This window comes from Tamandua tetradactyla, chromosome 4 (assembly GCF_023851605.1).
Source record: "Tamandua tetradactyla isolate mTamTet1 chromosome 4, mTamTet1.pri, whole genome shotgun sequence".
NCBI lineage: Eukaryota > Metazoa > Chordata > Mammalia > Pilosa > Myrmecophagidae > Tamandua > Tamandua tetradactyla.
In genome coordinates, this window is record NC_135330.1 from 184,827,241 (window position 1) to 184,852,273 (window position 25,033).

Genomic DNA, 25,033 nt, shown 5'->3' on the forward strand with positions numbered 1-25,033 from the left:
GATTGCTACTGCTCTTTTATTGGTTGTTTTTTTTTTTTTTTTTTTTTTTAGCTTTTTTATTATATAGTATAACATACACAAAGCAAAGAAATAAAAAAGCAATAGTTTTCAAAGCACTCTTCAAAAAGTGGTTACAGGGTATTTCCCAGAGTTTGTCATGTGCTACCATACAATTCTCTCGTATTTTTCCTTCTAGCTGCTCCAGAATATAGGAGGCTAGAGGGCTTAAATACTTTTCATCACAATCGACTTTTTTTCCTTCTTTTTTTTGGAAACAATAACATATATACAAAAAAAGCTATAAATTTCAAAGCCCAGACAATTAGTTATAGAACAATTTCAAACTCTGACTTGGGTTACAGTTTCACAATTTTAGGTTTTTACTTCTAGCTGCTCTAAAATTCTGGAGACTGAAAGATATCAATTTAATGATTCAGCATTCCTATTCATTTGTTAAGTCCTATCTTCTATGTGTAATTCCACCATTATCTTTGATCTTTCCATACCTATCATTGGGGTTGTTTGGGCTGTGGCAAGTCTAAATTTTTGATACTGGAAGGGTCTGTCACTAATATGGAGTAGGGAAATGGAACTCTCTGATGTTCTGGAGAGGCTAGACTAGATTTCATGACTTAACTGGACCAGGGAACCATCTGGAGGTTGTAGGTTTCTGGAAAGTTACTCTAGTGCTTGGAACCCTTGTGGAATCTTATAGTTGCCATGGGTGTTCTTTAGGATTGGCTGGAATGGTCCTGATGGGGGGTTGGCAGGTTATGATAGGTAGCAATCTACCTGAAGCTTACATAAGAGCAACCTCCAGGGTAGCCTCTCGACTCTATTTGAACTCTCTCTGCCACTGATGCTTTATTAATTATACTTCTTTTACCCCATTTGGTCAGGATGTAATTGTTGATCCCATGGTGCCAGGTCTGGATTCATCCCTTAGAGTCCTCTCCTACGTCACCAGGGAGACTTTCACCCCTGGATGTGACGTTAACTTTTTTTTTTTTAAAGGTTTTTTTTTTATTATTAATTAACGGAAAAAAAGAAATTAACCCAACATTTAGAAATCATACCATTCTACATATGCAATCAGTAATTCTTAACATCATCACATAGATGCATGATCATCGTTTCTTAGTACATTTGCATCGGTTTAGAAGAACTAGCAACACAACAGAAAAAGATATAGAATGTTTGACATTAACTTTTGACATTAACTTTTTTGCCTGTCCCATGTAGGGAGGGGGGCAATGATTTCACTTGCAGAGTTGGGCTTAAAGAGACTGAGGCCACATGTGAGCAACAACAGAGGTCCTCCAGAAGTATCTCTTAGGCATGCCTATAGGTAGTCTAAGCTTTTAATGCTACCTATATAAGCTTCACAAGAGTAAGCCTCATGATGGATGGCAGGACCTATTGATTTGAGTGTCCCTAAAGTTTGACACAGTGTCAGGGGATTCCCAGATGGTAAGATTTAATAGTTCCATAGTCTTTCTCCCACCCTCAGGGGACTTTGCCAATACTTTTTGATTATCTGGTTAATATACTCTAGGATGTTTCCAGGCATTTCAATAATCTATACAGGATTAAAGGACCTCTTATTCTGTGCTCCCTGTGTTTCAGTTGTTCAAATGAGCTATACAGATAGGTTGAATTAGATTATGCACTACAGAAAATTTCAGTTGCAGATCAAACAAACCTTTCTTCCTTTGGTCTCAAAGAGTATGTGTGGTTCTAAACTATAGACACTGTCTTCCTTACCCCTATGTTCTGAATACTTTAACCCTAACCTGTTTGGCTTCATTCTTATCTCTAAATATCAGGTTATATATATAAAACAGCCTCTCAAAATCCAGAAATAATAATCACCATTCCAGATTTAATGTGTCTTCTCTAAAAGCTTACAATCTAGGCCCCTGTTTTCTTATAAGCATTTTCTAAAGGTGACCATACAATGTTGTTTTTTTGTTTCTGGCTTATTTTGTCTCTCCAAATGTACCATATGTTCATTCACATCATTGCATCCCTCACTACTGTTCCTTTTTGTAGCAGCACAGCCTTCGTTCATAAGTATACACCATCGTTTGCCATTCTGCTTCTCCATCAGTGCATCCTTCAGCCACCTGCATTCATCAGACATCATGTAGAGGGCCGAAAGTCCACAGTCCATCAACATTCTCAGTTTTAGATAATTTCATTCCCAAGAGACAGAAAACCAATTAACACACCCTCACCAAACAGGAGATCTAAACCTCCTCTTAACTCTTGTTCTTCCCCCCATTATTTACCTCTGCTCTTGCTGTAGTAGTTCTGATGGGTTCTTTTTTTTTTTTTTTTAACGTGGGCAGACACTGGAAATCGAACCTGGGTCCTCTGGTATGGCAGGCGAGCATTCTTGCCTGCTGAGCCACCGTGGCCCACCCTGGGTTCCTTTTAAACATAGCATGCAATAGCAGTTTTCCCCCTGTACCCTGGACTTAAACACTCTTTATACAAGAATCATATCTGTTCTAGTTTGCTATCTGCCAAATTGCAATATACCAGAAGCAGAATGGCTTTTAAAAAGGGCAATTTAATAAGTTGCTAGTTTACAGTTCTAAGGCCAAGAAAACGTCCCAATTAAAACAAGTCTATAGAAATGTCCAATCTAAGGCATCCCAGGAAAGATACCTTGGTTCAAGAAGGCAAATAAAGTTCAGAGTTTCTCTCTCAAGTGGAAGGGTACATGGTGAACACAGCATCATCTGCTAGTTTCTTCTCCTGGCTTCCTGTTTCATAAAGCTCCCTGGGAGGCATTTTTCTTCTTCATCTCCAAAGGATGCTGGCTGGTGGACTCTGCTTCTCGTGTCTATGTTGTTTTGCTCCTCTCTCTCTGAATCTCTTATTCTCCAAAGTGTTTCCTCTTTTATAGGACTCCAGAAATTTATCAAGACCCACCCAAATGGGTGGAGATATGGCGTCACCTAATCCAGTTTAACAACCACTCCTGATTAAATCATATCTCCAGGAAGATGATCTGAATTTTCAAAAATACAGTATTGAATAGGGATTATTCTGCCTTTATGAAGTGGGGTATTTAGATTAAAACATGGCTTTTCTAGGTGACACATCCTTTCAAACCACAGTATCTTTGAAGTAATTCTTACAAGAACGCATTTGTATTTCTAGTGTGAGTCAGAAGGACATGTAGGTCTGCACAACCCCTTTCAATCTTGTTCATCTTTTTTATTAGTTTTTAATGTTTAGATTTTATTTGGAATAAGATATACAAAGAATGGAAGAATCTGGTCCAACTTAGTGAAAAGTCTCAATTTATGGAATTCTTAAGGAATATGGTTTATTACTTTTAAATGCTGAATACGCTCTTAAAAAAAGATATATCCACATAGACTTAAATTTATAACTTAACATTGTAAGCCTAAGTAATGCTGTTTATTTCAAACTTAAGCCTAAAATGATTCCATTCAAGATTAATTGAATCCTTTTGTTCTTGTTTCTGAGTTTGTGTGAATGTGAACTCACCAGCCAATTTTATCTTTCATGATTGTATGTTTTTGATTTTATCTTTCATGATTTTCTCTGCTTTTGATTGATATCCTGTTTAGTTAATAAAAACTATTCTATAAATTTGTGCTTCAGGATGGCAGAATTTCTTCCAGGATATGTCTTTTCGAGGGTACGTAATTCAAACCCACTACATGAGTCAAAGGGGATAAACTAGGAATAAAGGAATTAAGGTTTTGACTCAAAGTATCTTGCCAGGGGAAGGGGTATGGTTAAAAATAGTTGGTCTGAGCAGGCCACAGTGGCTCAGCAGGCAAGGACGCTTGTCTGCCATGTCAGAGGACCCGGGTTCGATTCCCGGTGCCTGCCCATGTTAAAAAAAAATAGTTGGTCCTATGTAATTTGTTAAAAGTAACACTTTTTCCCTAATTAAATCAGTAATAAATGGTTAACTTTGATATATACTTAAAACCTTAAAAGAATGCCCTAATCCCTTCCAAAGATACATTTTCTACAAAATTGGGAGACTGTAATTCAGTAGTCTGCTTTTTTTCTTTTAGCAACATTAATCTATTTTCATAAATCTCCTGGATTACTTTTTTTTTTTTTACATTTTTTTTTGGTGAAATATGTATACATAAAAGCAATAAATTTCAAAGTGTGTTATAACAAGTAGTTATAGAATGGATTTCAAAGTTGGGTATAGGATACAGTTCCACAATTTCAGGTTTTTCCTTCCATCTGCTCCAAAACACTGGAGGCTAAGAGAAATGTCAGTATAGTTATTCGGCAGTCATGGTCATTTGTTAGATTCTCTCTTCTCTGTTATAACTCCTCCTCCTCCTTTGATCATTTTCCCAATCTTTAGGGGTATTTGGGCTATACCTATTCTAACTTTTTCATGTTGGAAAGTGCTGTCGATGTTATGGGATAGGAGGATGGAACTAACTTATGTTCTTGGAGATGCTGACCCCTCTGTGTTTCAGGACTTGCTTGGCCTAGGAACCATCTGGATGTTGTAGGTGTCTGAAAAGTAATCTTAATGTGTGAAACTTTTGTAGAATCTCAGATAGAGCCCTAGGTGTTCTTTAGAATTAACAGGAATGGTGTGGGTTGGGATTTGGCAAACCATTGTGTTTTAGTTTATAAGCTGTCAGAATATATACCAGAAACAGAATGGCTTTTTAAAGAGGAAATTTAATAAGTTACAGGTTTACAGTTCTGAGGTCATAAAAATGTCCAAATTCAGGCAACTGGGGAAAGATACCTTAGTTCAAGAATGCTGAGGTTATTTGGGGTTTCTCTCAGCACATGGCAAAATCTGCTAGCTTTCTCTCCAGGAATCTTCAGCAACTTCCCCAGGGGCGTTTTCTTCATCCCCAGTGGTCTCTGGCTGTGTGGGCTCTGTTGGCTCTAAAACTTTTTCCAAAATGCGAAGGGCTCCAGCCAGCAACCTCACTTTGAATGGGTGGAGACACATCTCCATGGAAACCATCTAATTAAAAGTTACCACCCACAATTGGGTGGGCCACCTCTCCATAGAAACAATAAAAAAGCTCCCCCCCAGCAATATTGAATGAGGATTAAAGAATTTGGCTTTTTGGGGGTATTAACAGATTCAGACCAGCACACATGGCAATTAGCGATATCTAGCTGAAGCTTGCTGAAGAGTAAGCCTCCAGAATAGCCTCTTGATTCTATTTGAACTTTCTTTCCCCCCTTTTGATCAGGAAGGCATTGTCGATCCCACAGTGCCAGGGCCAAGCTCATCCCTGGGAGTCGTGTCCTATGTTTCCGGGGAAATTTTCACCCCTTGATGTCATGTCCCAAATAGGGGAGAGGGTAGTGATTTTCCTTGCAGAGTTGAGCTTAGAGAGAGGCCACATCTGAGCAACAAAAGGGGTTTTTTGAATGTGACACTTAGGCATTACTATAGGTAGGCTTAGCTTCTCCACTATAGAAATGTTTCATAAGAGCAAGCTTCAAGATCAAGGGCTTAGCCTATTGACTTGGAAGTCCCTAATGTTTGAGAGAGTATCAGGGATTTCCCCATTAGGAAAGTTTAATAGTTCTATATTTTTTCTCCAGTCCCTCAAGGGACTTTGCCAATATTTTAAAATTATCTGACCAACATACCCTAGGATGTATCCTGGACTACTATTTTTTTTTTCTACTCTTAGTCCTGTAACATATATACAACCTAAAATTTACCCTTTTAGTCACATTCAAGTATATGATTCAGTGCTGTTAATTATGTTTACTATCTTCTCCTTCCATCATCATCATCCATTGTCAAAACTTTTCCATCACCCCAAAAAGAAACTCCATACAATTTAATCCTTAATTCCCCCTTCTCTACCTCACCTTGGGTCCTGGTAACCCATACTTTAGTTTTTGACTCTGAATTTTCTTTTGTCAGTGAAATCATACAGTATTTATCCTTTTGAGTCTGGCTTCAAGATTTTGATAACATCCTGCATTACACTTAATGACTGCATAAAAGTCTAATTTAAAAAGAAGTACTTTACTGCTCATTGGAGGGGCCAAGATGGCGGCTTAGTAATGTGCATGTTTTAGTTCGTCCTCCAGAACAACTCCTAAATAACCAGAAACAGTACAGAACAGCTCCCGGAGCCACGATAGTGACCGGACACACAGCGTACTCCAGTCTGGACCAGCTGGACCAGCTACAAGTCTCCAGAACAGTGAGGTCACCAAGCCGCGGCGCCCGGCGCCCCTCCCCCACAGGCGGCTTCCTGGAGGGAAAGGAAAGAGACTCTAACAGTAGCAGGGACTGAGTCCAACCAAACACCAATTGTGGCGTTAATAAACAAATTCTGACTACTAAAAATAGGCCCCCACCTCAGGCGAAACTGGTCAAGGTGGAGGTCGCCTGTTGGACTAACCGAAAAAGAGAAAAGGGGACGAAACAGAGGCTTTCGTACCTGTTTCCACGGAGGCTTGGCTGCCTTTGGATTCAGCGGCAGGATTACACAGGCTGCAACTGTCCCAGGCATACACAGAAACAGGCTGCTTTCAGGGCTGTCTCCCACCTGGGCCTTCCCCAGGGGAGGGGTGAAGCCCAACTTAGGTGGAATCCCTCTCTCAAGGAATTCAGACCCCAGGGCTTGGCAATTCGAAGCCATTAAAACCAGCCTACAACCTTTCCTCTGTCCCCAGCAGGGAGAGCCTTCCAAAGTTAAAGGAGCCACAACATCTTTTGCTGGTGGCACCTGCAGACAGACAAGTGCCACATACTGGGCAGTATAAGAAAAACAGAGCCCAGAGACTTCACAGGAAAGTCTTTCAACTTGCTGGGTCTCACCCTCAGGGAAAACTGACGCAGGTGACTCCTTCCCCCCGAAAGGAGGCCAGTTTAGTCCGGGAAAACCTGGCTGGAGTCTTAATACCTATGTAGACCCTCCTAAGGGTGGAGAGGGGAAAAGGAACCTTACAAGCAGGACAAGAAACAAGAAAACAAGAACTGAAAAATTACCCTCTGTTAAACAAAACTTAAGCTAGAGGCCCAGAAAAAGCTGAACTGGAGGTCAAAGAACAGATAGACAACAAACTCATCTAGCAAGAAAATCCTAGGTAAGAGAAGTGAAAGCAATCTCCAGAATAAACTAATTAAGGTAATTAAATGTCCAGACGCCGGCAAAAAATAACAAATCACACCAGGAAAATTGAAGATATGGCCCAGTCAAAGTAACAAACCAATAGTTCAAATGAGATACAGGAGCTGAAACAACTAATTCTGAATATACGAACAGAAATGGAAAACCTCATCAAAAACCAAATCAATGAATTGAGGGAGGACATGAAGAAGGCAAGGAATGAACAAAAAGAAGAAATGGAAAGTCTGAAAAAACAAATCACAGAACTTATGGGAATGAAAGATACAGTAGAAAAGATGAAAAAAACAATGGAAACCTACAATGGTAGATTTCAAGAGACAGGTTAGAATCAGTGAACTGGAGGATAGAACATCTGAAATCCAAAAAGAAACAGAAACTATAGGGAAAAGAATGGAAAAATAGGAGCAGGGGCTCAGGGAATTGAATGATAATATGAACTGCACAAATATACTTGTTGTGGGTGTCCCAGAAGGAGAAGACAAGGGAAAGGAGGAGAAAAATTAATGGAAGAGATTATTACAGAAAATTTCCCAACTCTTATGAAAGACCTAAAATTACAGATCCAAGAAGTGCAGCGCACCCCAAAGAGAATAGATCCAAATAGACGTTCTCCAAGACACTTCCTAGTCAGAATGTCAGAGGTCAAAGAGAAAGAGAGGATCTTGAAAGCAGCAAGAGAAAAGTAATCCATCACATACAAGGGAAACTCAATAAGACTATGTGTATATTTCTCAGCAGAAACCATGGAGGAAAGAAGACAGTGGAATGATATATTTAAATTACTAAAAGAGAAAAACTGCTGACCAAGAATTCTACACCCAGCAAAATTGTCCTTCAAAAATGAGGGAGAAATTAAAACATTTTCAGACAAAAAGTCACTGAGAGAATTTGTGACCAAGAGACCAGCTCTGCAAGAAATACTAAAGGGAGCACTGGAGACAGATACGAAAAGACAGAAGAGAGAGGTGTGGAGAAGAGTGTAGGAAGAAGGAAAATTAGATATGATATATAAAATACAAAAGGAAAAATGGTAGAGGAAAGTGCTACCCAAACAGTAATAACACTAAATGTTAATGGACTGAACTCCCCAATCAAAAGACATAGACTGGCAGAATGGATTAAAAAACAGGATCCTTCTATATGCTGTCTACAGGGAACATATCTTGGACCCAAAGATAAACATAGGTTGAAAGTGAAAGGTTGGGAGAAGATATTTCATGCAAATAACAACCAGAAAAGAGCAGGAATAGCTATACTAATATCCAACAAATTAAACTTCAAATGTAAAACAGTTAAAAGAGACACAGAAGGATACTATCTACTAATAAAAGGAACAATTCAACAAGAAGACATAACAATCATAAATATTTATGCACCGAACCAGAATGCCCCCAAATACGTGAGGCATACACTGCAAATACTGAAAAGGGAAATAGACACATATACCATAATAGTTGGAGACTTCAATTCTCCACCCTCATCAATGGACAAAACATCTAGACAGAGGATCAATAAAGAAACAGAGAATTTGAATATTACAATAAATGAGCTAGACTTAACAGACATTTATAGGACATTACACCCCACAACAGCAGGATACACCTTTTTCTCAAGTGCTCATGGATCATTCTCAAAGATAGACCATATGCTGGGTCACAAAGCAAGTCTCAACAAATTTAAAAAGATTGAAATCATACACAACACTTTCTCAGATCATAAAGGAATGAAGTTGGAAATCAATTATAGGCAGAGTGCCAGAAAATTCACAAATACGTGGAGGCTCAACAACACACTCTTAAACAACCAGTGGGTCAAGGAAGAAATTACAAGAGAAATCAGTAAATATCTCGAGGTGAATGAAAATGAAAACACATATATCAAAACTTATGGGATACAGCAAAGGCAGTGCTAAGAGGAAAATTTATTGCCCTAGATGCCTATATCAAAAAAGAAGAAAGGGCAAAAATTCGGGAATTAACTGTCCACTTGGAAGAACTGGAGAAAGAACAGCAAACTAAACCCAAAGCAAGCAAAAGGAAAGAAATAACAAAGATTAGAGCAGAAATAAATGAAATTGAGAACATGAAAAACAGTAGAGAAAATCAATAAGACCAGAAGTTGGTTCTATGAGGAAATCAATAAGATTGATGCGCCCTTAGCAAGGTTGACAAAAAGAAGAAGAGAGAGGACGCAAATAAATAAGATCAGAAATGGAAGAGGAGACATAACCACTGACCCCACAGAAATAAAGGAGGTAATAACGTGATACTATGAACAACTTTATGCTAATAAATACAACAATGTAGATGAAATGGACAAGTTCCTAGAAAGGCATGAACAACCAACTTTGACTCTAGAAGAGGTAGATGACCTCAACAAACCAATCACAAGTAAAGAAATTGAATCAGTCATTAAAAAGCTTCTAAAAAGAAAAGTCTAGGACCAGATGGCTTCACATGTGAATTCTAGCAAACATTCCAGAAAGAATTAGTACCAGTCCTGCTCAAACTCTTCAAAAAAATCGAAGTGGAGGGAAAGCTACCTAATTCATTCTATGAAGCCAACATCACCCTCATACCAAAACCAGGCAAAGATATTACAAAAAAAGAAAACTGCAGACCAATCTCTCTAATGAATATAGATGCAAAAATCCTCAACAAAATTCTAGCAAATCCAATCCAGCAACTCATTAAAAGAATTATACATCATGACCAAGTAGGATTCATCCCAGGTATGCAAGGATGGTTCAACATAAGAAAATCAATTAATGTAATACACCATATCAACAAATCAAAGCAGAAAAATCACATGATCATCTCAATTGATGCAGAGAAGACATTTGACAAGATTCAACATCCTTTCCTGTTGAAAACACTTCAAAAGATAGGAATACAAGGGAACTTCTTTAAAATGATAAAGGGAATATATGAAAAACCCACAGCTAGTATCATCCTCAATGGGGAAAAATTGAAAACTTTCCCCCTAAGATCAGGAACAAGACAAGGATGTCCACTATCACCACTGTTATTCAACATCGTGTTGGAAGTTCTAGCCAGAGCAATTAGGCAAGAAAAAGAAATACAAGGCATCAAAATTGGAAAGGAAGAAGTAAAACTATCACTGTTTGCAGATGATATGATACTATACGTCGAAAACCCTGAAAAATCCACAGCAAAACTACTAGAGCTAATAAACGAGTACAGCAAAGTGGCAGGTTATGAGATCAACATTCAAAAATCTGTAGTGTTTCTATACACTAGCAATGAACAAGCTGAGGGGGAAATCAAGAAACGAATTCCATTTACAATTGCAACTAAAAGAATAAAATACTTAGGAATAAATTTAACTAAAGAGACAAAAGACCTATACAAAGAAAACTACAAGAAACTGTTAAAAGAAATCACAGAAGATCTAAATAGATGGAAGGGCATACCATGTTCATGGATTGAAAGACTAAATATAGTTAAGATGTTAATTCTACCTAAATTGATTTACAGATTCAACACAATACCAATCAAAATCCCAACAACTTACTTTTCAGAAATAGAAAAACCAATAAGCGAATTTATCTGGAAGGGCAAGGTGCCCCGAATTGCTAAAAGTATCTTGAGGAAAAAAAACGAAGCTGGAGGTCTCACGCTGCCTGACTTTAAGGCATATTATCAAGCCACAGTAGTCAAAACAGCATGGTACTGGCATAAAGATAGATATACTGACCAATGGAATGAAATAGCATGTTCAGATATAGACCCTCTCATCTATGGACATTTGATCTTTGATAAGGCAGTCAAGCCAACTCATTTGGGACAGAACAGTCTCTTCAGTAAATGGTGCCTAGAGAACTGGATATCTATATGCAAAAGAATGAAAGAGGACCCGTATCTCACACCCTATACAAAAGTTAACTCAAAATGGATCAAAGATCTAAACATTAGGTCTAAGACCATAAAACAGAGGAAAATGTAGGGAGATATCTTATAAATCTTATAATTTGAGGCGGTTTTATGGACCTTACACCTAAAGCAAGAGCACTGAAGAAATAAATAAATAAATGGGAGCTCCTCAAAATTAAACACTTTTGTGCATCAAAGAACTTCATCAAGAAATTAAAAAGACAGCCTACACCATGGGAGACAATATTTGGAAACGACATATCAGATAAAGGTCTAGTATCCAGAATTTATAAAGAGATTGTTAAACTCAACAACAAAAAGACAGCCAACCCAATTACAAAATGGGAAAAAGACTTGAACAGACACTTCTCAGAAGAGGAAATACAAATGGCCAAAAGGCACATGAAGAGATGCTCAATGTCCCTGGCCATTAGAGAAATGCAAATCAAAACCACAATGAGATGTCATCTCACACCCACCAGAATGGCCATTATCAACAAAACAGAAAATGACAAGTGCTGGAGAGGATGTGGAGAAAGAGGCACACTTATCCACTGTTGGTGGGAATGTCAAATGGTGCAACCACAGTGGAAGGGAGTTTGGTGGTTCCTCAAAAAGCTGAATATAAAATTGCCATATGACCCAGCAATACCATTGCTAGGTATCTACTCAGAGGATGTAAAGGCAAAGACACAAATGGACATTTGCACACCAATGTTTATAGCAGCATTATTTACAATTGCAAGGAGATGGAAACAGCCAAAATGTCCATCAGCAGACTAGTGGCTAAACAAACTGTGGTATATACATACGATGGAATATTATGCAGCTCTAAGACAGAATAAACTTATGAAGTATGTAACAACTTGGATGGACCTAGAGAACATTATGCTGAGTGAGACTAGCCAAAAACTAAAGGACAAATACTGTATGGTCTCACTGATATGAACTGACATTAGTGAATAAACTTGGAATATGTCGTTGGTAACAGAGACCATCAGGAGATAGAAATAGGGCAAGATATTGGATAATTGGAGCTGAAGGGATACAGACTGTGCAACAGGACTGGATACAAAAACTCAGAAATGAACAGCACAATACTACCTAACTGTAATGTAATTATGTTAAAACACTGAATGAAGCTGCATGTGAGAATGATAGAGGGAGGAGGGATGGGGACATAAATGAAATCAGAAAGATAGATGTTAAAGATCGAGATGGTATAATCTAGGAATGCCTAGAGTGTATAATAATAGTGAAATGTACAATGTACAAATTTTAAAAATGTTTTGGCATGAGGAAGAACAAAAGAATGTCATTACTGCAGGGTGCTGAAAATAGATGATAATTAATACTTTAAAATGTCACCTTATGTGTGAGACTAAAGCAAAAAATGTTACAAAATTTAGATTTTGACTAGAGCATTTCCTAATATAACTCATGTAGATGGTTTGATTGAATGTCATAAGTACTTGGAATCTCAGGTAGCACATGAGATTTTGTTGGTTTGTCCAGAGTGATCCCTCGATGAATCCCAGAGTGATTTGATCAGTGACTGGAAAAGTATTTGCAAGCCCCCTTCGGGGAATGGTGAGAGGCAGGGAGAAATTCAACTTCCCCAAGTTGAATTCTTGATATTCTCACAAGCAGTGTGGACAACCAAAGCTATAGGCTGAGCCCCCAGTCTTGGGGTTTGTTCACATGAAACTTAACCCCACAAAGGATATAAGTCAAGTCTACTTAAAATTTAGGCCTAAGAGTCACCCCCAAGAGAGCCTCTGTTGTTGCTCAGATGTGGCCTCTCTCTCCAGCCAATATGATGAGCAGTCTCACCACCCTCCCCCTCTTTGCGTGGGACATGACTCCCAGGGGTGTGGACCTTCCTGGCAACAGTGGGACAAAGATCCTGGAATGAGCTGAGATTCAGCATCAAAGGGACTGAGAAAAACCCTAGAATGAGCTGAGAATTAACATCAAGGGATTGAGAGAACCTTCTCGACCAAAAGGGGGAAGAGTAAAATGAGACAAAGTGTCAATGGCTGAGAGATTCCAAACAGAGTGGAGAGGTTTTCTGGACGTTATTCTTACGCATTAAGTAGATATCACCTTGTTCAAGATGTAGTGGAGAGGCTGGAGGGAATTGCCTGAAAATGTAGAGCTATGTTCCAGTAGCCATGTTTCTTGATGATGATTGAACAATGATATAGCTTTCACAATGAGACTCTGTGAATGTGAAAACCTTATGTCTGATGCTCCTTTTAGCTACTATATCAACAGAAGAGTAGAACATATGGAATAAAAATAAATAATAGGGGGAACAAATGTTAAAATATATTCAGTTTGAAATAGTGGTAAATGAAAGCGAGGGGTAAGGGGTATGGTACGTATAGTTTTTTTTTTCTTTATTATTTTATTTCTTTTTCTGTTGTCTTTTTATTTCTTTTTCTAAATCGATGCAAATGTACTAAGAAATGATGAATATGCAACTATGTGATGATATTAAGAATTACTGATTGTATATGTAGAATGGAATGATATTTAAATGTTTTGTTTGTTAATTTTTTTAATTAAAAAAGTTAAAAAAAAAAGAAGTACTATAATTTTCTTAATCACTCCTTTACTGATAACATTTAAGTAGTTTTAAAATTTTTTCACTATATCTTCACATAATTTGTCAAACCCACCCACCTCTCAAAAAATTTATCAGCTGAAATTTCCAGCTCTAAAACAAATCTGTTTGGATTTGTCATATATATATATGACAAATATATATATATTTATTTATTTAATTTTGAGCAATTTTATAGGCAAAGATAAATTTTTCATTGTTTTAAACTGTAATTCCCTGACTAGTGACATTTCTTGTTTAATTTTTAATTTGTCTTCTTCAGAATCTTCAACAGATCTTTTCATAACTTTTGCATATTTTCCTCTTGAATTATTTGTCCTTTGCCTCACTTGCAAGAGTTCTTCATGTGATAACCATATTAATTCTCTGTCTTGTGTACTGTGAATATTTTCTCCAAATTCTGTCACTTTTGATTTTGTTTATTTGTCTATTCAGAAATGTGTGGGTTTTTTTTTTTTTTTTTTTTGGTATGCTGTATGTTGGGGGTCACATTTCATTCTTTTTCTACGTGACTATCCTATTATAGCAGCACCAAGAAATGTTTCTTAGTCATCTCTCCCGTTCTTTGTGCCTTCTAGGTTTTCTTTTTGATTAGGAAGACCTTCCCCTCTCAGAATTATTAATGTATAAAAGTTCCTTTTTTTCCAATACTTTTAACATTTTTTTTAAAAAAGATATGTATTTAATCCTTCTGTAATTTATATGATTTTATGTGGATGTGTAACTTTATTCTTTAGAACAGTCAGCTGACTTTCCCACACCATTTGTTGAATCCTTTCTCCAATTAATTGGAATGCTACTTATATTCTATATTAAGATTTTACGTATCTTTGAGTCTGTTTCAAGGCTCTGTTCTACTAATTTATTGTGCCGGTGCTGTAGCATTTTAATTCCAGTAGCTTTATTATCTGGTGGAATAAGTCTCTACTGAATGGTATTTAAACCTTTTGTAATTGGTGCACAATACATTTTTCTCAATGAACTTCAGAATTGTAATAATCCTATATTATATGGAGTGACATTTTAGGATATTAAATCTTCCTCTCCTTGAACCTGTCATGATTCTCCATTTATTCGGTTCTTGTTTTAGGTCTTCTAATACATTCTTTTTGTTTCCTTAACTTGGAACTTACAATTTTCTTGATAAATTTGCTCCTGAATATTTTAAACTGTGGGTGTATCTTAAGATATCATTGTAGAAAATTTTACAGTAAATTTATAAAGTATTGTTGCAAGCATTTCATTTAGAAATGCTTTCATTTAGAAACTAAAGTGTTTTAGTTAATTTAATGTCCTTTTTAATTAATAGTTTCCAAATTACTAATTTCTTCCAAAAATTAAAATAAGGTAAGGGCATCATATAAAAACAATTTTCTCTTTGGTTATGGAGTATCTTTGAAGTTATCATCTGTATCTATGAATGGGCACACTTACATAGTTGTTTGGATTCTGGATAAACAGAATTGATTGAATGACTTTCTTTGTGCTAAGGTTGTTACAATTATGAATACAAGACAAGGAAGATACTACCCAGTAGAGGAATGTGTTAAAGGAGATTCTTTTGTGGAAAAACTGCAGCCTAAAAAGTAAGTTCTCTGTGCACTTAGTTTAGTATGAAAGTTCAGTTTATGTCTGAAAAAAAATTTTAGATTTAATGGCAAAATGTCATTCTGTCTGTGTTTACAACCCATCATTTATAAAGAGCTATTAAAGTTCATAATTTGATTTAGCCATCTTCTAAAGAGCAGTGTTAGTTTGCCCTTATTTAACGTGAAAAAGTAAAGAATGCTAGGATTACCACACCAAGATGAGAAAATCTAAGAATACATAATTAACAAAAGTTAATGTTGCCAGGATGAGAGGATGGTAGAGAAAAAGATAATTTATTTCTCTGCTGATTATTAAGAGTGGCACAAAAACAGTATAGTAGAAGACTTGGGGAAAAGGTGAGGTAGGAGTATTATAAAAGAAATGGTAATAACTTTGGGATTGTCTTATTCTTTTTCCATTCTTTTATGAGACTTTGCAATGTATGTACTAATAAATGCTTTTTTTGGATGAGTAGTGCAGATTTTTTTAAACACACCTCAGCTAGAGACAAGCACTTACTTTACCTTTTTTGTGTATGTCTCCCTCTGCCGGTTTATAGGCCTCTTTAAAACCGTTGACCGCATTTAGTTCTTCTGTATATTCCCAGTGCTGCTTGCAGAGTAAAGAGGCAAACTTTGACTTTGCAACTTTTTACAGTTAAAGAACCCTCTTATTAATGCCTTGTCAATTTACTGGAGTGCTACTCAGATGTAAATTTTATTTATATGTAACTTTTAGCTTTATAAAGCATATTTAATATGGTGGTAGACCATGTAGGATATAATATATAGGATATATAGGATATATATATAATATATAGGATATATATATAATATATAGGATATATATAGGATACCCTTAAGGAACAATCTCATTTGAAATGTAGCATTTTCTTAATGGTGCCAAGTGTATATAAATCACTCAGTTCTTCATATCCCATACATTTTTACCTCCTGCAGATTCTGGCATCTGCAATATCACCCATATCCATAACCTAATTATCTGATTCTCTTTTGCCTGCCTGCTTATCATGTGCAGTCTCTTCCCTGCTCTGTGATTTCTTATTGCCTATCCAAAGTTCTTTAGGCTAGAATTCTTGGCTTTTCATGTTACTTCTGCAGTTTCTGTGTCTGATCTTAAATGAGTGTTTAGACAGAAACCAAAAGAATAGTTCTAGTTTATTCTTTGGGTAGTGAAACCACATAGCTAAAGTCTGACAGGTGGTTATCAACAGAGCCAGAACTAGAAAAGCAGATTACACGATACCAACACTTTTCTCAATAACTCTCTGTGAATTTCACCAGTTACTTCCTCCATGAGCACTGTGTAAGGTGACTTAAATAAATCTTTAGGAATCCTTCTGACTCAGTGTAATCAGTGACCTCAGGTCTTATCCCCATGGAATAGGCCTTGCTATTAAATTTTGGGGTCCCAAATGTGAACATCTACAGAAGTCAAGCAGAAGACTTACTGGGTGAGAAAGATTGAGTTTAAACAATGGGTTGTGCAAATTATGGCAGACTCAAGAGGGCTCACCCCCTAACCACTTAGGCTATGTGCTAAGGCCAACCCAGTGTTGCAAAGATCCTTCTTTTTTTCCCTTAGGAAACTAATGATATGTAATTGTATGTGAAAGTTCTTGACTTTAAAAACACCATACACTTTAAAATTAACCCTTGAAAATAATATATTTCCTTACTTATTATCTTTACTCTTTTCAAAGAAAAATTTAAACATGATAGTTTCTTTCCTGAATATAATAGGCTTATGAAAAACTTATTTATTCAGCACACGAAGTACTTACTGAGTGCTAGCCACTGTATAAAGATTAAAAAGGCAAAAACTCTGTCCTCTATAGACAGTGGAAATGCGACTTACTTTTTATTTTACAATTAACTTCTTTTTAATTCACATACCATACAGTCATCCAATTTTTACAGTCAGTGGGTCACAGTATCATCATATAGTTGTACATTTGTTATCACAGTTGATTTTTGAATTTTCATTACTTGAAAAAAATAAAAATAAGAATAGAAGTAAAAAATAATACCCCGAACACCCATATCTCCCACCCCATTATTTATTTATTTATTTATTTTTTCTTATTTTACTTACTCATTTTTCCATACGCTGAATATAGGTAATATCAGTCACAAGATTTTCACAATCGTATGGTCATACCTTAAAGCTCTATAGTTAGTCTATCATCTTCAAGTATCAAGGTATTGGATTACAATTTAACAGTTTCAGGTTAGAGGTTTCCCTCTAGATACTCCAATACACCAAAACCTGAAAAGGGATGTCTATATATGCATAAGAATAAACTCCAAAATGTCCTAGACTCCATTTGAAATCTCTCAGCCACTGAAACTTTTTATTTCATTTCTCTTCCCTCCTTTGATCAAGAGATCTTTCTTGATTCCATGATGCCAGTGCCAGGCTCATCCCCAGGAGTCATGTCCCATATTTCCAGGGAGATTTACATCCCTGGGAGCATTGTCCCACGTAGTGGGGAGGGCATTGATCTCACCTGCAGAGTTGGTTTAGAGAGAGAAAAGCCACATCTGAGCAACAAAAGGGGCTCTCTGGGGGTGACTTTTAGGCATAATTCTAAGTAGGCTTAGCTTCTCCTTTGCAGGAATAAGTTTCATAAGGGAAAGCACCAAGGTCAAGGATCTGGCCTATTAAATTGGCAGTTCCTAATGATTGCAAGAATATCACGTCTTCCCCGGGTGGGGAAGTTTAATATTTCCGTCTTTTTCCCTATTACCTCGAGGGTATTTTGCAAATATTTTTAGTCTTCTGCCCAGTTTACTCTGTATCAGGGCATCACACCAAACTATGCATACCAACAGGATCTCACTCCCTATATTTTGCAATAACTTTTGCTTAGTTAAATTCATTGCCATTTAAGAGAAGTTAAATTCATTTAAGTCTTTAATGTAGTTAAATCCACTGTCCTTACTTGAATCTCTTGTTTTTGTAAGTTTTCCAGGCTCCAGTAAGTACACTTCTTGTAATAACAAGCATTTGTGTGTATAAGTACTTATTTTGATTGGTGAGCTTTAGACATTTTAGTGATTATCAGCACCTCTACCAAAGATTATTAGGCAAGGAAAGGTGATTAAGAAATTAAAACATAAAAATATATACTTCAAGCTATTTTTATTTACAAATTAAGCTATCTTTTAGGGATTTACTAAGAATGTGAATTCTCGAAATGTTTTATATGAAAGCATTTTTACTCATGGTTTATCTCTCCTAACTTATCATAGATAATTGAGAATCCATTGTACTCTTCTTATAAGTCATCATATGAATAATTTTTGATAGAGAGTAGAAAACAGAGTAGAAGGTTATAATGACAGTGTTGGTATTTAAAATAATGTATTTGACATTTTTTTAGGATAAAGAATTACTCTCAGGATTTTAAAAAGACTGCTGATCAGCTAACTATTGGTTTAGAAAATTCAACCTTCATCCGCAGAACTGTTTTGAACCCATCGGCTGTAATGGCGGTATGAGAAAAATTCATGAAATAAGATGAAGCCAAACACTTTGACTTTGTCTCTGGTAACCTTTTCCCAAGGTTCCTAGAATTATAGATTCTCTTGTAAGCTTAAAGGTAATGGAGTTAAATCCACTGTTCTTACTTGAATCTCTTGTTGTTTTTAAACTCCACTTAAACAGTTCTCTTTTTTCCCAAGGCTGTACCCATTCTACTTTGATCAACTGTGTTAGGAAGTTATTGATGTTTTCCAGTAGCTATTCTTTCCAAAGCTACTTGTGGAATCCAGGTTCTGTGAAACATACATAAAGTATGAGTTTCTAAATTCTCAGGGTGGTTTTCCAGTTTTGTTAACGAAGACAAAAAGACCAAACTGCGTTTGTTGTTGCTTGATTGAAGTTTCCCTGTTACTAATCCTGATACATTTTAATAATATATACTTTTAAGTTGAGATTAGAAATAAAACAAATTTCATAATGCATTTGAATGAAGAATATGTCTTATTGTTTGTTAAAGAAGTCATTAGTGGCTGGGGAGGAGAGTAAGCACTTAATCTTGCTAGCCTTTGTTTCAAGTTTTAATCTTAACATTGCCAAATTAAAATATTTGTATGTGTAGAAGTAACTTTTATTGCCATGATAAATTGTTCAAGATATTTTTAAGTTAAAAAATGGCTATAGGGCAGTAAGTGTTGTATAATTCCATTTTTAAAGAAGAGATCTTTTTTTAAAAAAAATCTGGAATGCTATAATCAAATCTCTAAAATATTAATAGTTTTAATCTCTGATTAAGCAGGATTTTTTGTTTTTGTTGCTTGCTTTCAGTTTCTGTAGTGGGTCTCTATCTCTTTTGTGACCAAAATGGTAGCTTGACATTTTTGAAGCTGTAATATAATGTACCTAAGTATCTATTTTTATATTTGTGTTTGGTTTCCCCATCTGTCTTAGGAGACTAAAACTGCAGAAGAAATTGATGAAGCATTGAAGATAGCAGGTCATAATTTTGAACTGTTAAGTATTGCTGTAAAAGTAAGCATTTTGAATGATTAAATTCTATCATAAAAATACTTTTTTAGAATGAAAGAAGGCATATTGTTTTTAAAGGTATATATTTAGATATGTTATCACTGAGGTTAGCGCTTAGCACAGGGTTAAGATGGTCTGATAGTGATAGAGAAACATACAAAAGAATGGGAAACTCTTCTTGTGGCCTGCAGAGATTGGTTTTGTACCATCTCTGCTCTAACAACCTAATAAAATTGGAGCTCTATTAAGGAACCATGATTTCCAGTTGATGTGAGATGAATCTTGTTTCAGAAGCATTGCAGATCATCTTTCCAACATCTGCTTATTATGTTGCTGTATCCCTTTACCCCCAGAGAGTCTTTTTTAAAATATTTATTTTTATTTAACTGTCTTCACATACATTCAGTCCATCCAAAGTATAGAATCCTTGGCTTCACCAATATCATCACATAGTTGTGTATTCATGACTATGATCTTTTTAGAACATTTGTGTCCCTCCAGAATAAGAAATAAAAAGAAAAAATTCATATATCCCATATCCTTTACCCCTCCCTCTCATTGACCACTAGTATTTTAGTCTACCCAATTTTTTTTTACCCCTTATCCCCCCCATTATTTATTTATTTGTTTTGTACATCTGTCCATACCCTGGATAAAAGGAGCATCAGACACAAGGTTTTCACAAGCACACAGTCACATTTTAAGAGTTATATAGTTATACAGTCATCTATAAGGATCAAGGATACTGCAATACAATTCATCAGTTTCAAATACTTCCCTCTAGGCCCTCCAATACACTGTAAACTATAAAAAGGGATACCTATGTAATGCATAAGAATAACTTCCAGGATAACCTCTTGACTCTGTTTGAAATCTCTCAGCCTCTGAAACTCTATTTTTTCCTCACTTCTCTTTTTCCCCTTTTCACCACCCCCAGAGAGTTTTGTTCTCTTTTCTCTTCATCCCTCCCCCAAAAATGAGATTCACTCATTTGGTGACAAAGACTGAGTTCATAAGCACCTATCAACAACAAATATACAATCAAGGAGGCCAGAAGATTATAACTGGTTATGTTATGGCTGCTTTTTTGCATGAAAGGACGGGACAATTTTCAAATGGCTAAAGCTGACTATTAAAAGCCCAGGTTTCTCAGAAGAATAAGAAATATGTATATAAAAGTAACAAGATAGAAAAGTCACAAAAGAAAAAAAATATTGAGTTGAAAGGGGGAGAAAAGAATGTCACCTGTGATGAGAAGCAATTAGAAGTAGCAGATACAGTGGAGAAAAGCAAGTCAATTATAAACTGACAAGAAAAAAATCTGATTTGAGAAGGGCTAATGAAGCAGACAAAACTATTTAGACCTGTACTGTCTAATACAGTAACTTTTAGCCACATGTGGCTATGTAAATTTAAATTAATTAAAATTAGTAAAATTTAAAATTTAGTTCCTTAGTTGTACTAGCTATATTTCAAGAACTCCATAGTTCAACATGTTTTTCAAGAACTCCATAGTTCAACATGTTTAGTGGCTGCCAAATTGGACAGTGCAAAGAACAGTTCTGTCATTGCAGAAAGTTCTGTCGTTCAGCACTGGCTTAGCCCTAGTATCTTCCAAGAGCATAAATGTGTTAGTAGGTAAAAGACATCAGATCTGTTGTTAAGCAATGGTAAAGCTTGTGCTGAGGAGGCTTTGTTGGTGTATTTTATTTTACCTGCTGGTAAGAAAAGGATGATAAAGTATGGGTATTAATAGGAAAATCAGTTTTTATATAGTCTCCTGTTTGTTTTGAATCTGAAAGTGTAGTTCATTATTTTGCTTGTGTCTTGAATATTTAAAATAATTTTGAGAAAATCATTGTCTGATATTTACATTTATAAAAATGTTGCCTTCTCTGGAAAATAATTTGTCAGTATAGAACAAATTCTCTTCAAAAAAACATTTCACTACTTCTTGAAATGAGATTTGTTTTTATTTCATGTTTATGAAAAACGCTGCAAATAAGAGAAAACAATGCATGCAAACTGACAAAATATGCCTCATCCATTGCAATAGAGATGTTAGACCTCTTCAGTGTTATTTATGATCTCTTTTTGAGGTGAAACAATGATAGCAGTTAAGTTTTTTTTTTCTTTCTGGAGGGCCACAGTGGCTCAGCAGGCAAGAATGCTTGCCTGCCATGCCAGAGGACCCAGGTTCGATTCCTGGTGCCTGCCCACGTAAAAAAAAAAAAAGAGAGAGTTTTTTTCTGGAGGACAAAATAACATTATGAGAAAGCCACATTAGCAATTGTGATTGATTTTTCTGAAAGGCAATCATGTTATATTGTACAGAAAAATCTCTGCAGACATCAGAAAGTACCCCAATAACTGAGTCCTGGTATTTTCACTGAATCTCATACACAAAAAAAAAGAAGCAGATTGTCTTCGGTTCTTAAATCTAATTAAAATACAACTTCTCTTTAAAATGCAAAGAAGTATATAGAATAGTTAACATTGAATTCAATTATGTTTTCTAAGTTTTTTTATTTAAAGAGTCCTTCCAGAAGGAATTTCATGTATCCAAAATGACTTGTTACTTCTAATGATAAAAGGTGATAGGACAGATTTAGTAATCTTACTAGTGGATTTTTAGGCTTTTTTGGTCAGGTTATCAGTACATACTACCAGCAAAATGTGGTCATGCTGACAAGTACCAGAATTTAAAATTGAACCTTGTAACTCATTCCACTTATCATCTAATCTCTAATATTATTTTGAAATGTCAAAAAAATAACCTTTTATATCAGAATTATATTGAGCAGTACAAATTCTACAAATTATTGTCTTGGTATTTTGTTTTTCTCAGAAGCTTGAACACATACAGAATCAAACAAAAGAGAAGACAGAAAATCTTATAGAGATTCTTGAGAAACAATTTGATCAACTTTTTACTTCTCTTGATTCCAGGTAATAAAAATATAGACTCAGTGAAACAAGTTTTTTAACACTAGCTTATCTTATTTCTTAGTTTAGATTAAAGTAAGGAGTAACTTTTTAACAGGTCCAGAAGGTGATGGGTGGTCCTACAGGCTGATTTTATAAGTTCAAAATGAAAAACAATTATTTTTTCATTTTGGCTATTTGCCTTCTAGTCCCAAATCTGACTGTTAAAGTAAACAAGCTACTTACTTAAAGCAGTTAGCAGAGAAAAATATTTCAAACCCTGAATCCCTTTTGTGAAATTCACAACTTAGGAAAATGGAAACGTGCTGCTCATAGGCATCAGAGCAGAAACCTTATCTAATAGTCACCACTTAACAAATAGTACTTTACAGTTATACCTCTCTCACTTTTTAAAAAGCTCCTTCATATGATTTATTTATTTATGTATATTTTTTGAGATATCTTTACATGTCATGCAGTCTATCCAAAGTTTATAATCAGTGGTTTACAATATCAACACATAGTTGTGTATTCACCACCTTGATCATTTTTAGAACATGTGCATCACTCCAGAAAAAGAAATAAAAAGACAAAAAAACCATACATCCCATACCCCTTAGTCCTCCCTCTCATTGACCTGGTATTTCAATCTATCCAATTTTTTTATCTCTTATTTCTCCCAGTATTTATTTGTCATATGATTTAAAAAATTTTTCCCAACTTTTCATTACCCAAATTTTTAAACAGAAAAGTTGAAAAAACTGTACAGTGAACCCCCAAATACCCATCACCTAGATTCTACATTTAACAACATTGTGCCATGTTTGATTTTTCTCATATCTGTTTTTCTATTTATCCATCTATCATCTAGTAAGCCATCTTATTTTTTGGATGCATTTTGAAGTAATATTGGTATACTTTACGCCTACAATACTGCAGATATTGATATACTTAACTCCTAAATACTTCATGATGCATAGCATTAACTAGACTGAGTTTAGTTTTTTTTTAATTTTAATATTTGTATTGTAGAAACTTAAACATTCTTGACACACAAACATTCTATACATGGTATACAATCAGTAGCTTACAATAATCATCACATAGTTTTGTATTCATCATGATCATTTTTTTGAACATTTGCATCTCTCTAACAAAAGAAATAACAAAGAGAAAATTCACATATGCCATATTCCTTAACCCTTCCTCTCATTAACCCTAGTATTTCAATCTACTCAATTTATTTTAACCTTTGTTCCCCTTATTATTTGTTATTTTTTATTCATATTTTTTGTTCATCTGTCCATACCCTAGATAAAAGGAGCATCAGACACAAAATTTTCACAGTCACACAGTCACATTGTAAAAGCTATGTCATTATACAGTCATCTTCAAGAAATAAGGCTCTCCCCTCTCTACTGTGACTCCCGGGGTATAAAGTACCCTGTCAACATGACATAAATACTAGAATGAGCTGTGATTTAGCATCAAGGGATTGAGAAAACCTTCTTGACTGAAAGGGAAAAGAGAGAAATGAGACAAAATTAAGTGTCAGTGGCTGAGAGATTTCAAACAGAGTCAAGAGGATATCCTGGAGGTTATTCTTACGCATTATATAGATATCCCCTTTTTAGTCTAAGATATATTAGAGAGGCTAGAGGGAAGTGCCTGAAACTCTAGAGCTGTGTTCCAGTAGCCATGTTTCTTGAAGATGATTGTATAATGATACAGCTTTGCAGTGTGACTGTGTGATTGTGAAAACCTTGTTCTGATGCGCCTTTTATTTATGGTATGGACAGATGAGTAAAAAATATGGATTAAAAATAAGTAATTGGGGGAACAAATGTTAAAATAAATTGGGTAGAGGGAAATACTAGTGATCAATGAGAGAAAGAAATAAGGTATATGGTATGTATGAGTTTCTTTTTTCTTTTTCTTTCTTTTTCTGGAGTGATGCAAATGTTCTAAGAAATTATCATGGTGATGAATATACAACTATGTGATGATATTCTGAGCCATTAATTGCACACCAAGAAGCAAGGCTACTGGAACACAGCTCTAGAGTTTTAGTTATTTCCCTCTAGCCACTCCAATACACCATTAACTAAAAAAGGGGTATCCATATAATGCGTAAGAATAACCTTCAGGATAACCTCTCAACTCTGTTTGAAATCTCTCAGCCACTGAAACATTATATTGTCTCATTTCTCACTTACTCATTTTGGTCAAGAAGGTTTTCTCAATTCTTTGATGACAGGTCTTGGCTCATCCTGGGATTTCTGTGCCATGTTGCCCGGGAGGTTTATACCCATGGGAGT

At 35.6% G+C, this 25,033-nt stretch overlaps 1 protein-coding gene across 2 annotated transcripts in view; it reads left to right on the forward strand.

The window, feature by feature from the left end:
• Positions 1-25,033, forward strand: part of RNF17 (ring finger protein 17) — a 137,118-nt gene that overhangs the window by 4,383 nt on the left and 107,702 nt on the right. For both annotated transcript variants that reach the window (XM_077158768.1, XM_077158769.1), the window contains exons 3-6: positions 15,159-15,253; positions 18,664-18,775; positions 19,713-19,793; positions 22,639-22,739. In XM_077158768.1, coding sequence (XP_077014883.1) covers positions 15,159-15,253; positions 18,664-18,775; positions 19,713-19,793; positions 22,639-22,739 — 389 coding nt within the window. The remainder of the gene's footprint in view (positions 1-15,158; positions 15,254-18,663; positions 18,776-19,712; positions 19,794-22,638; positions 22,740-25,033) is intronic.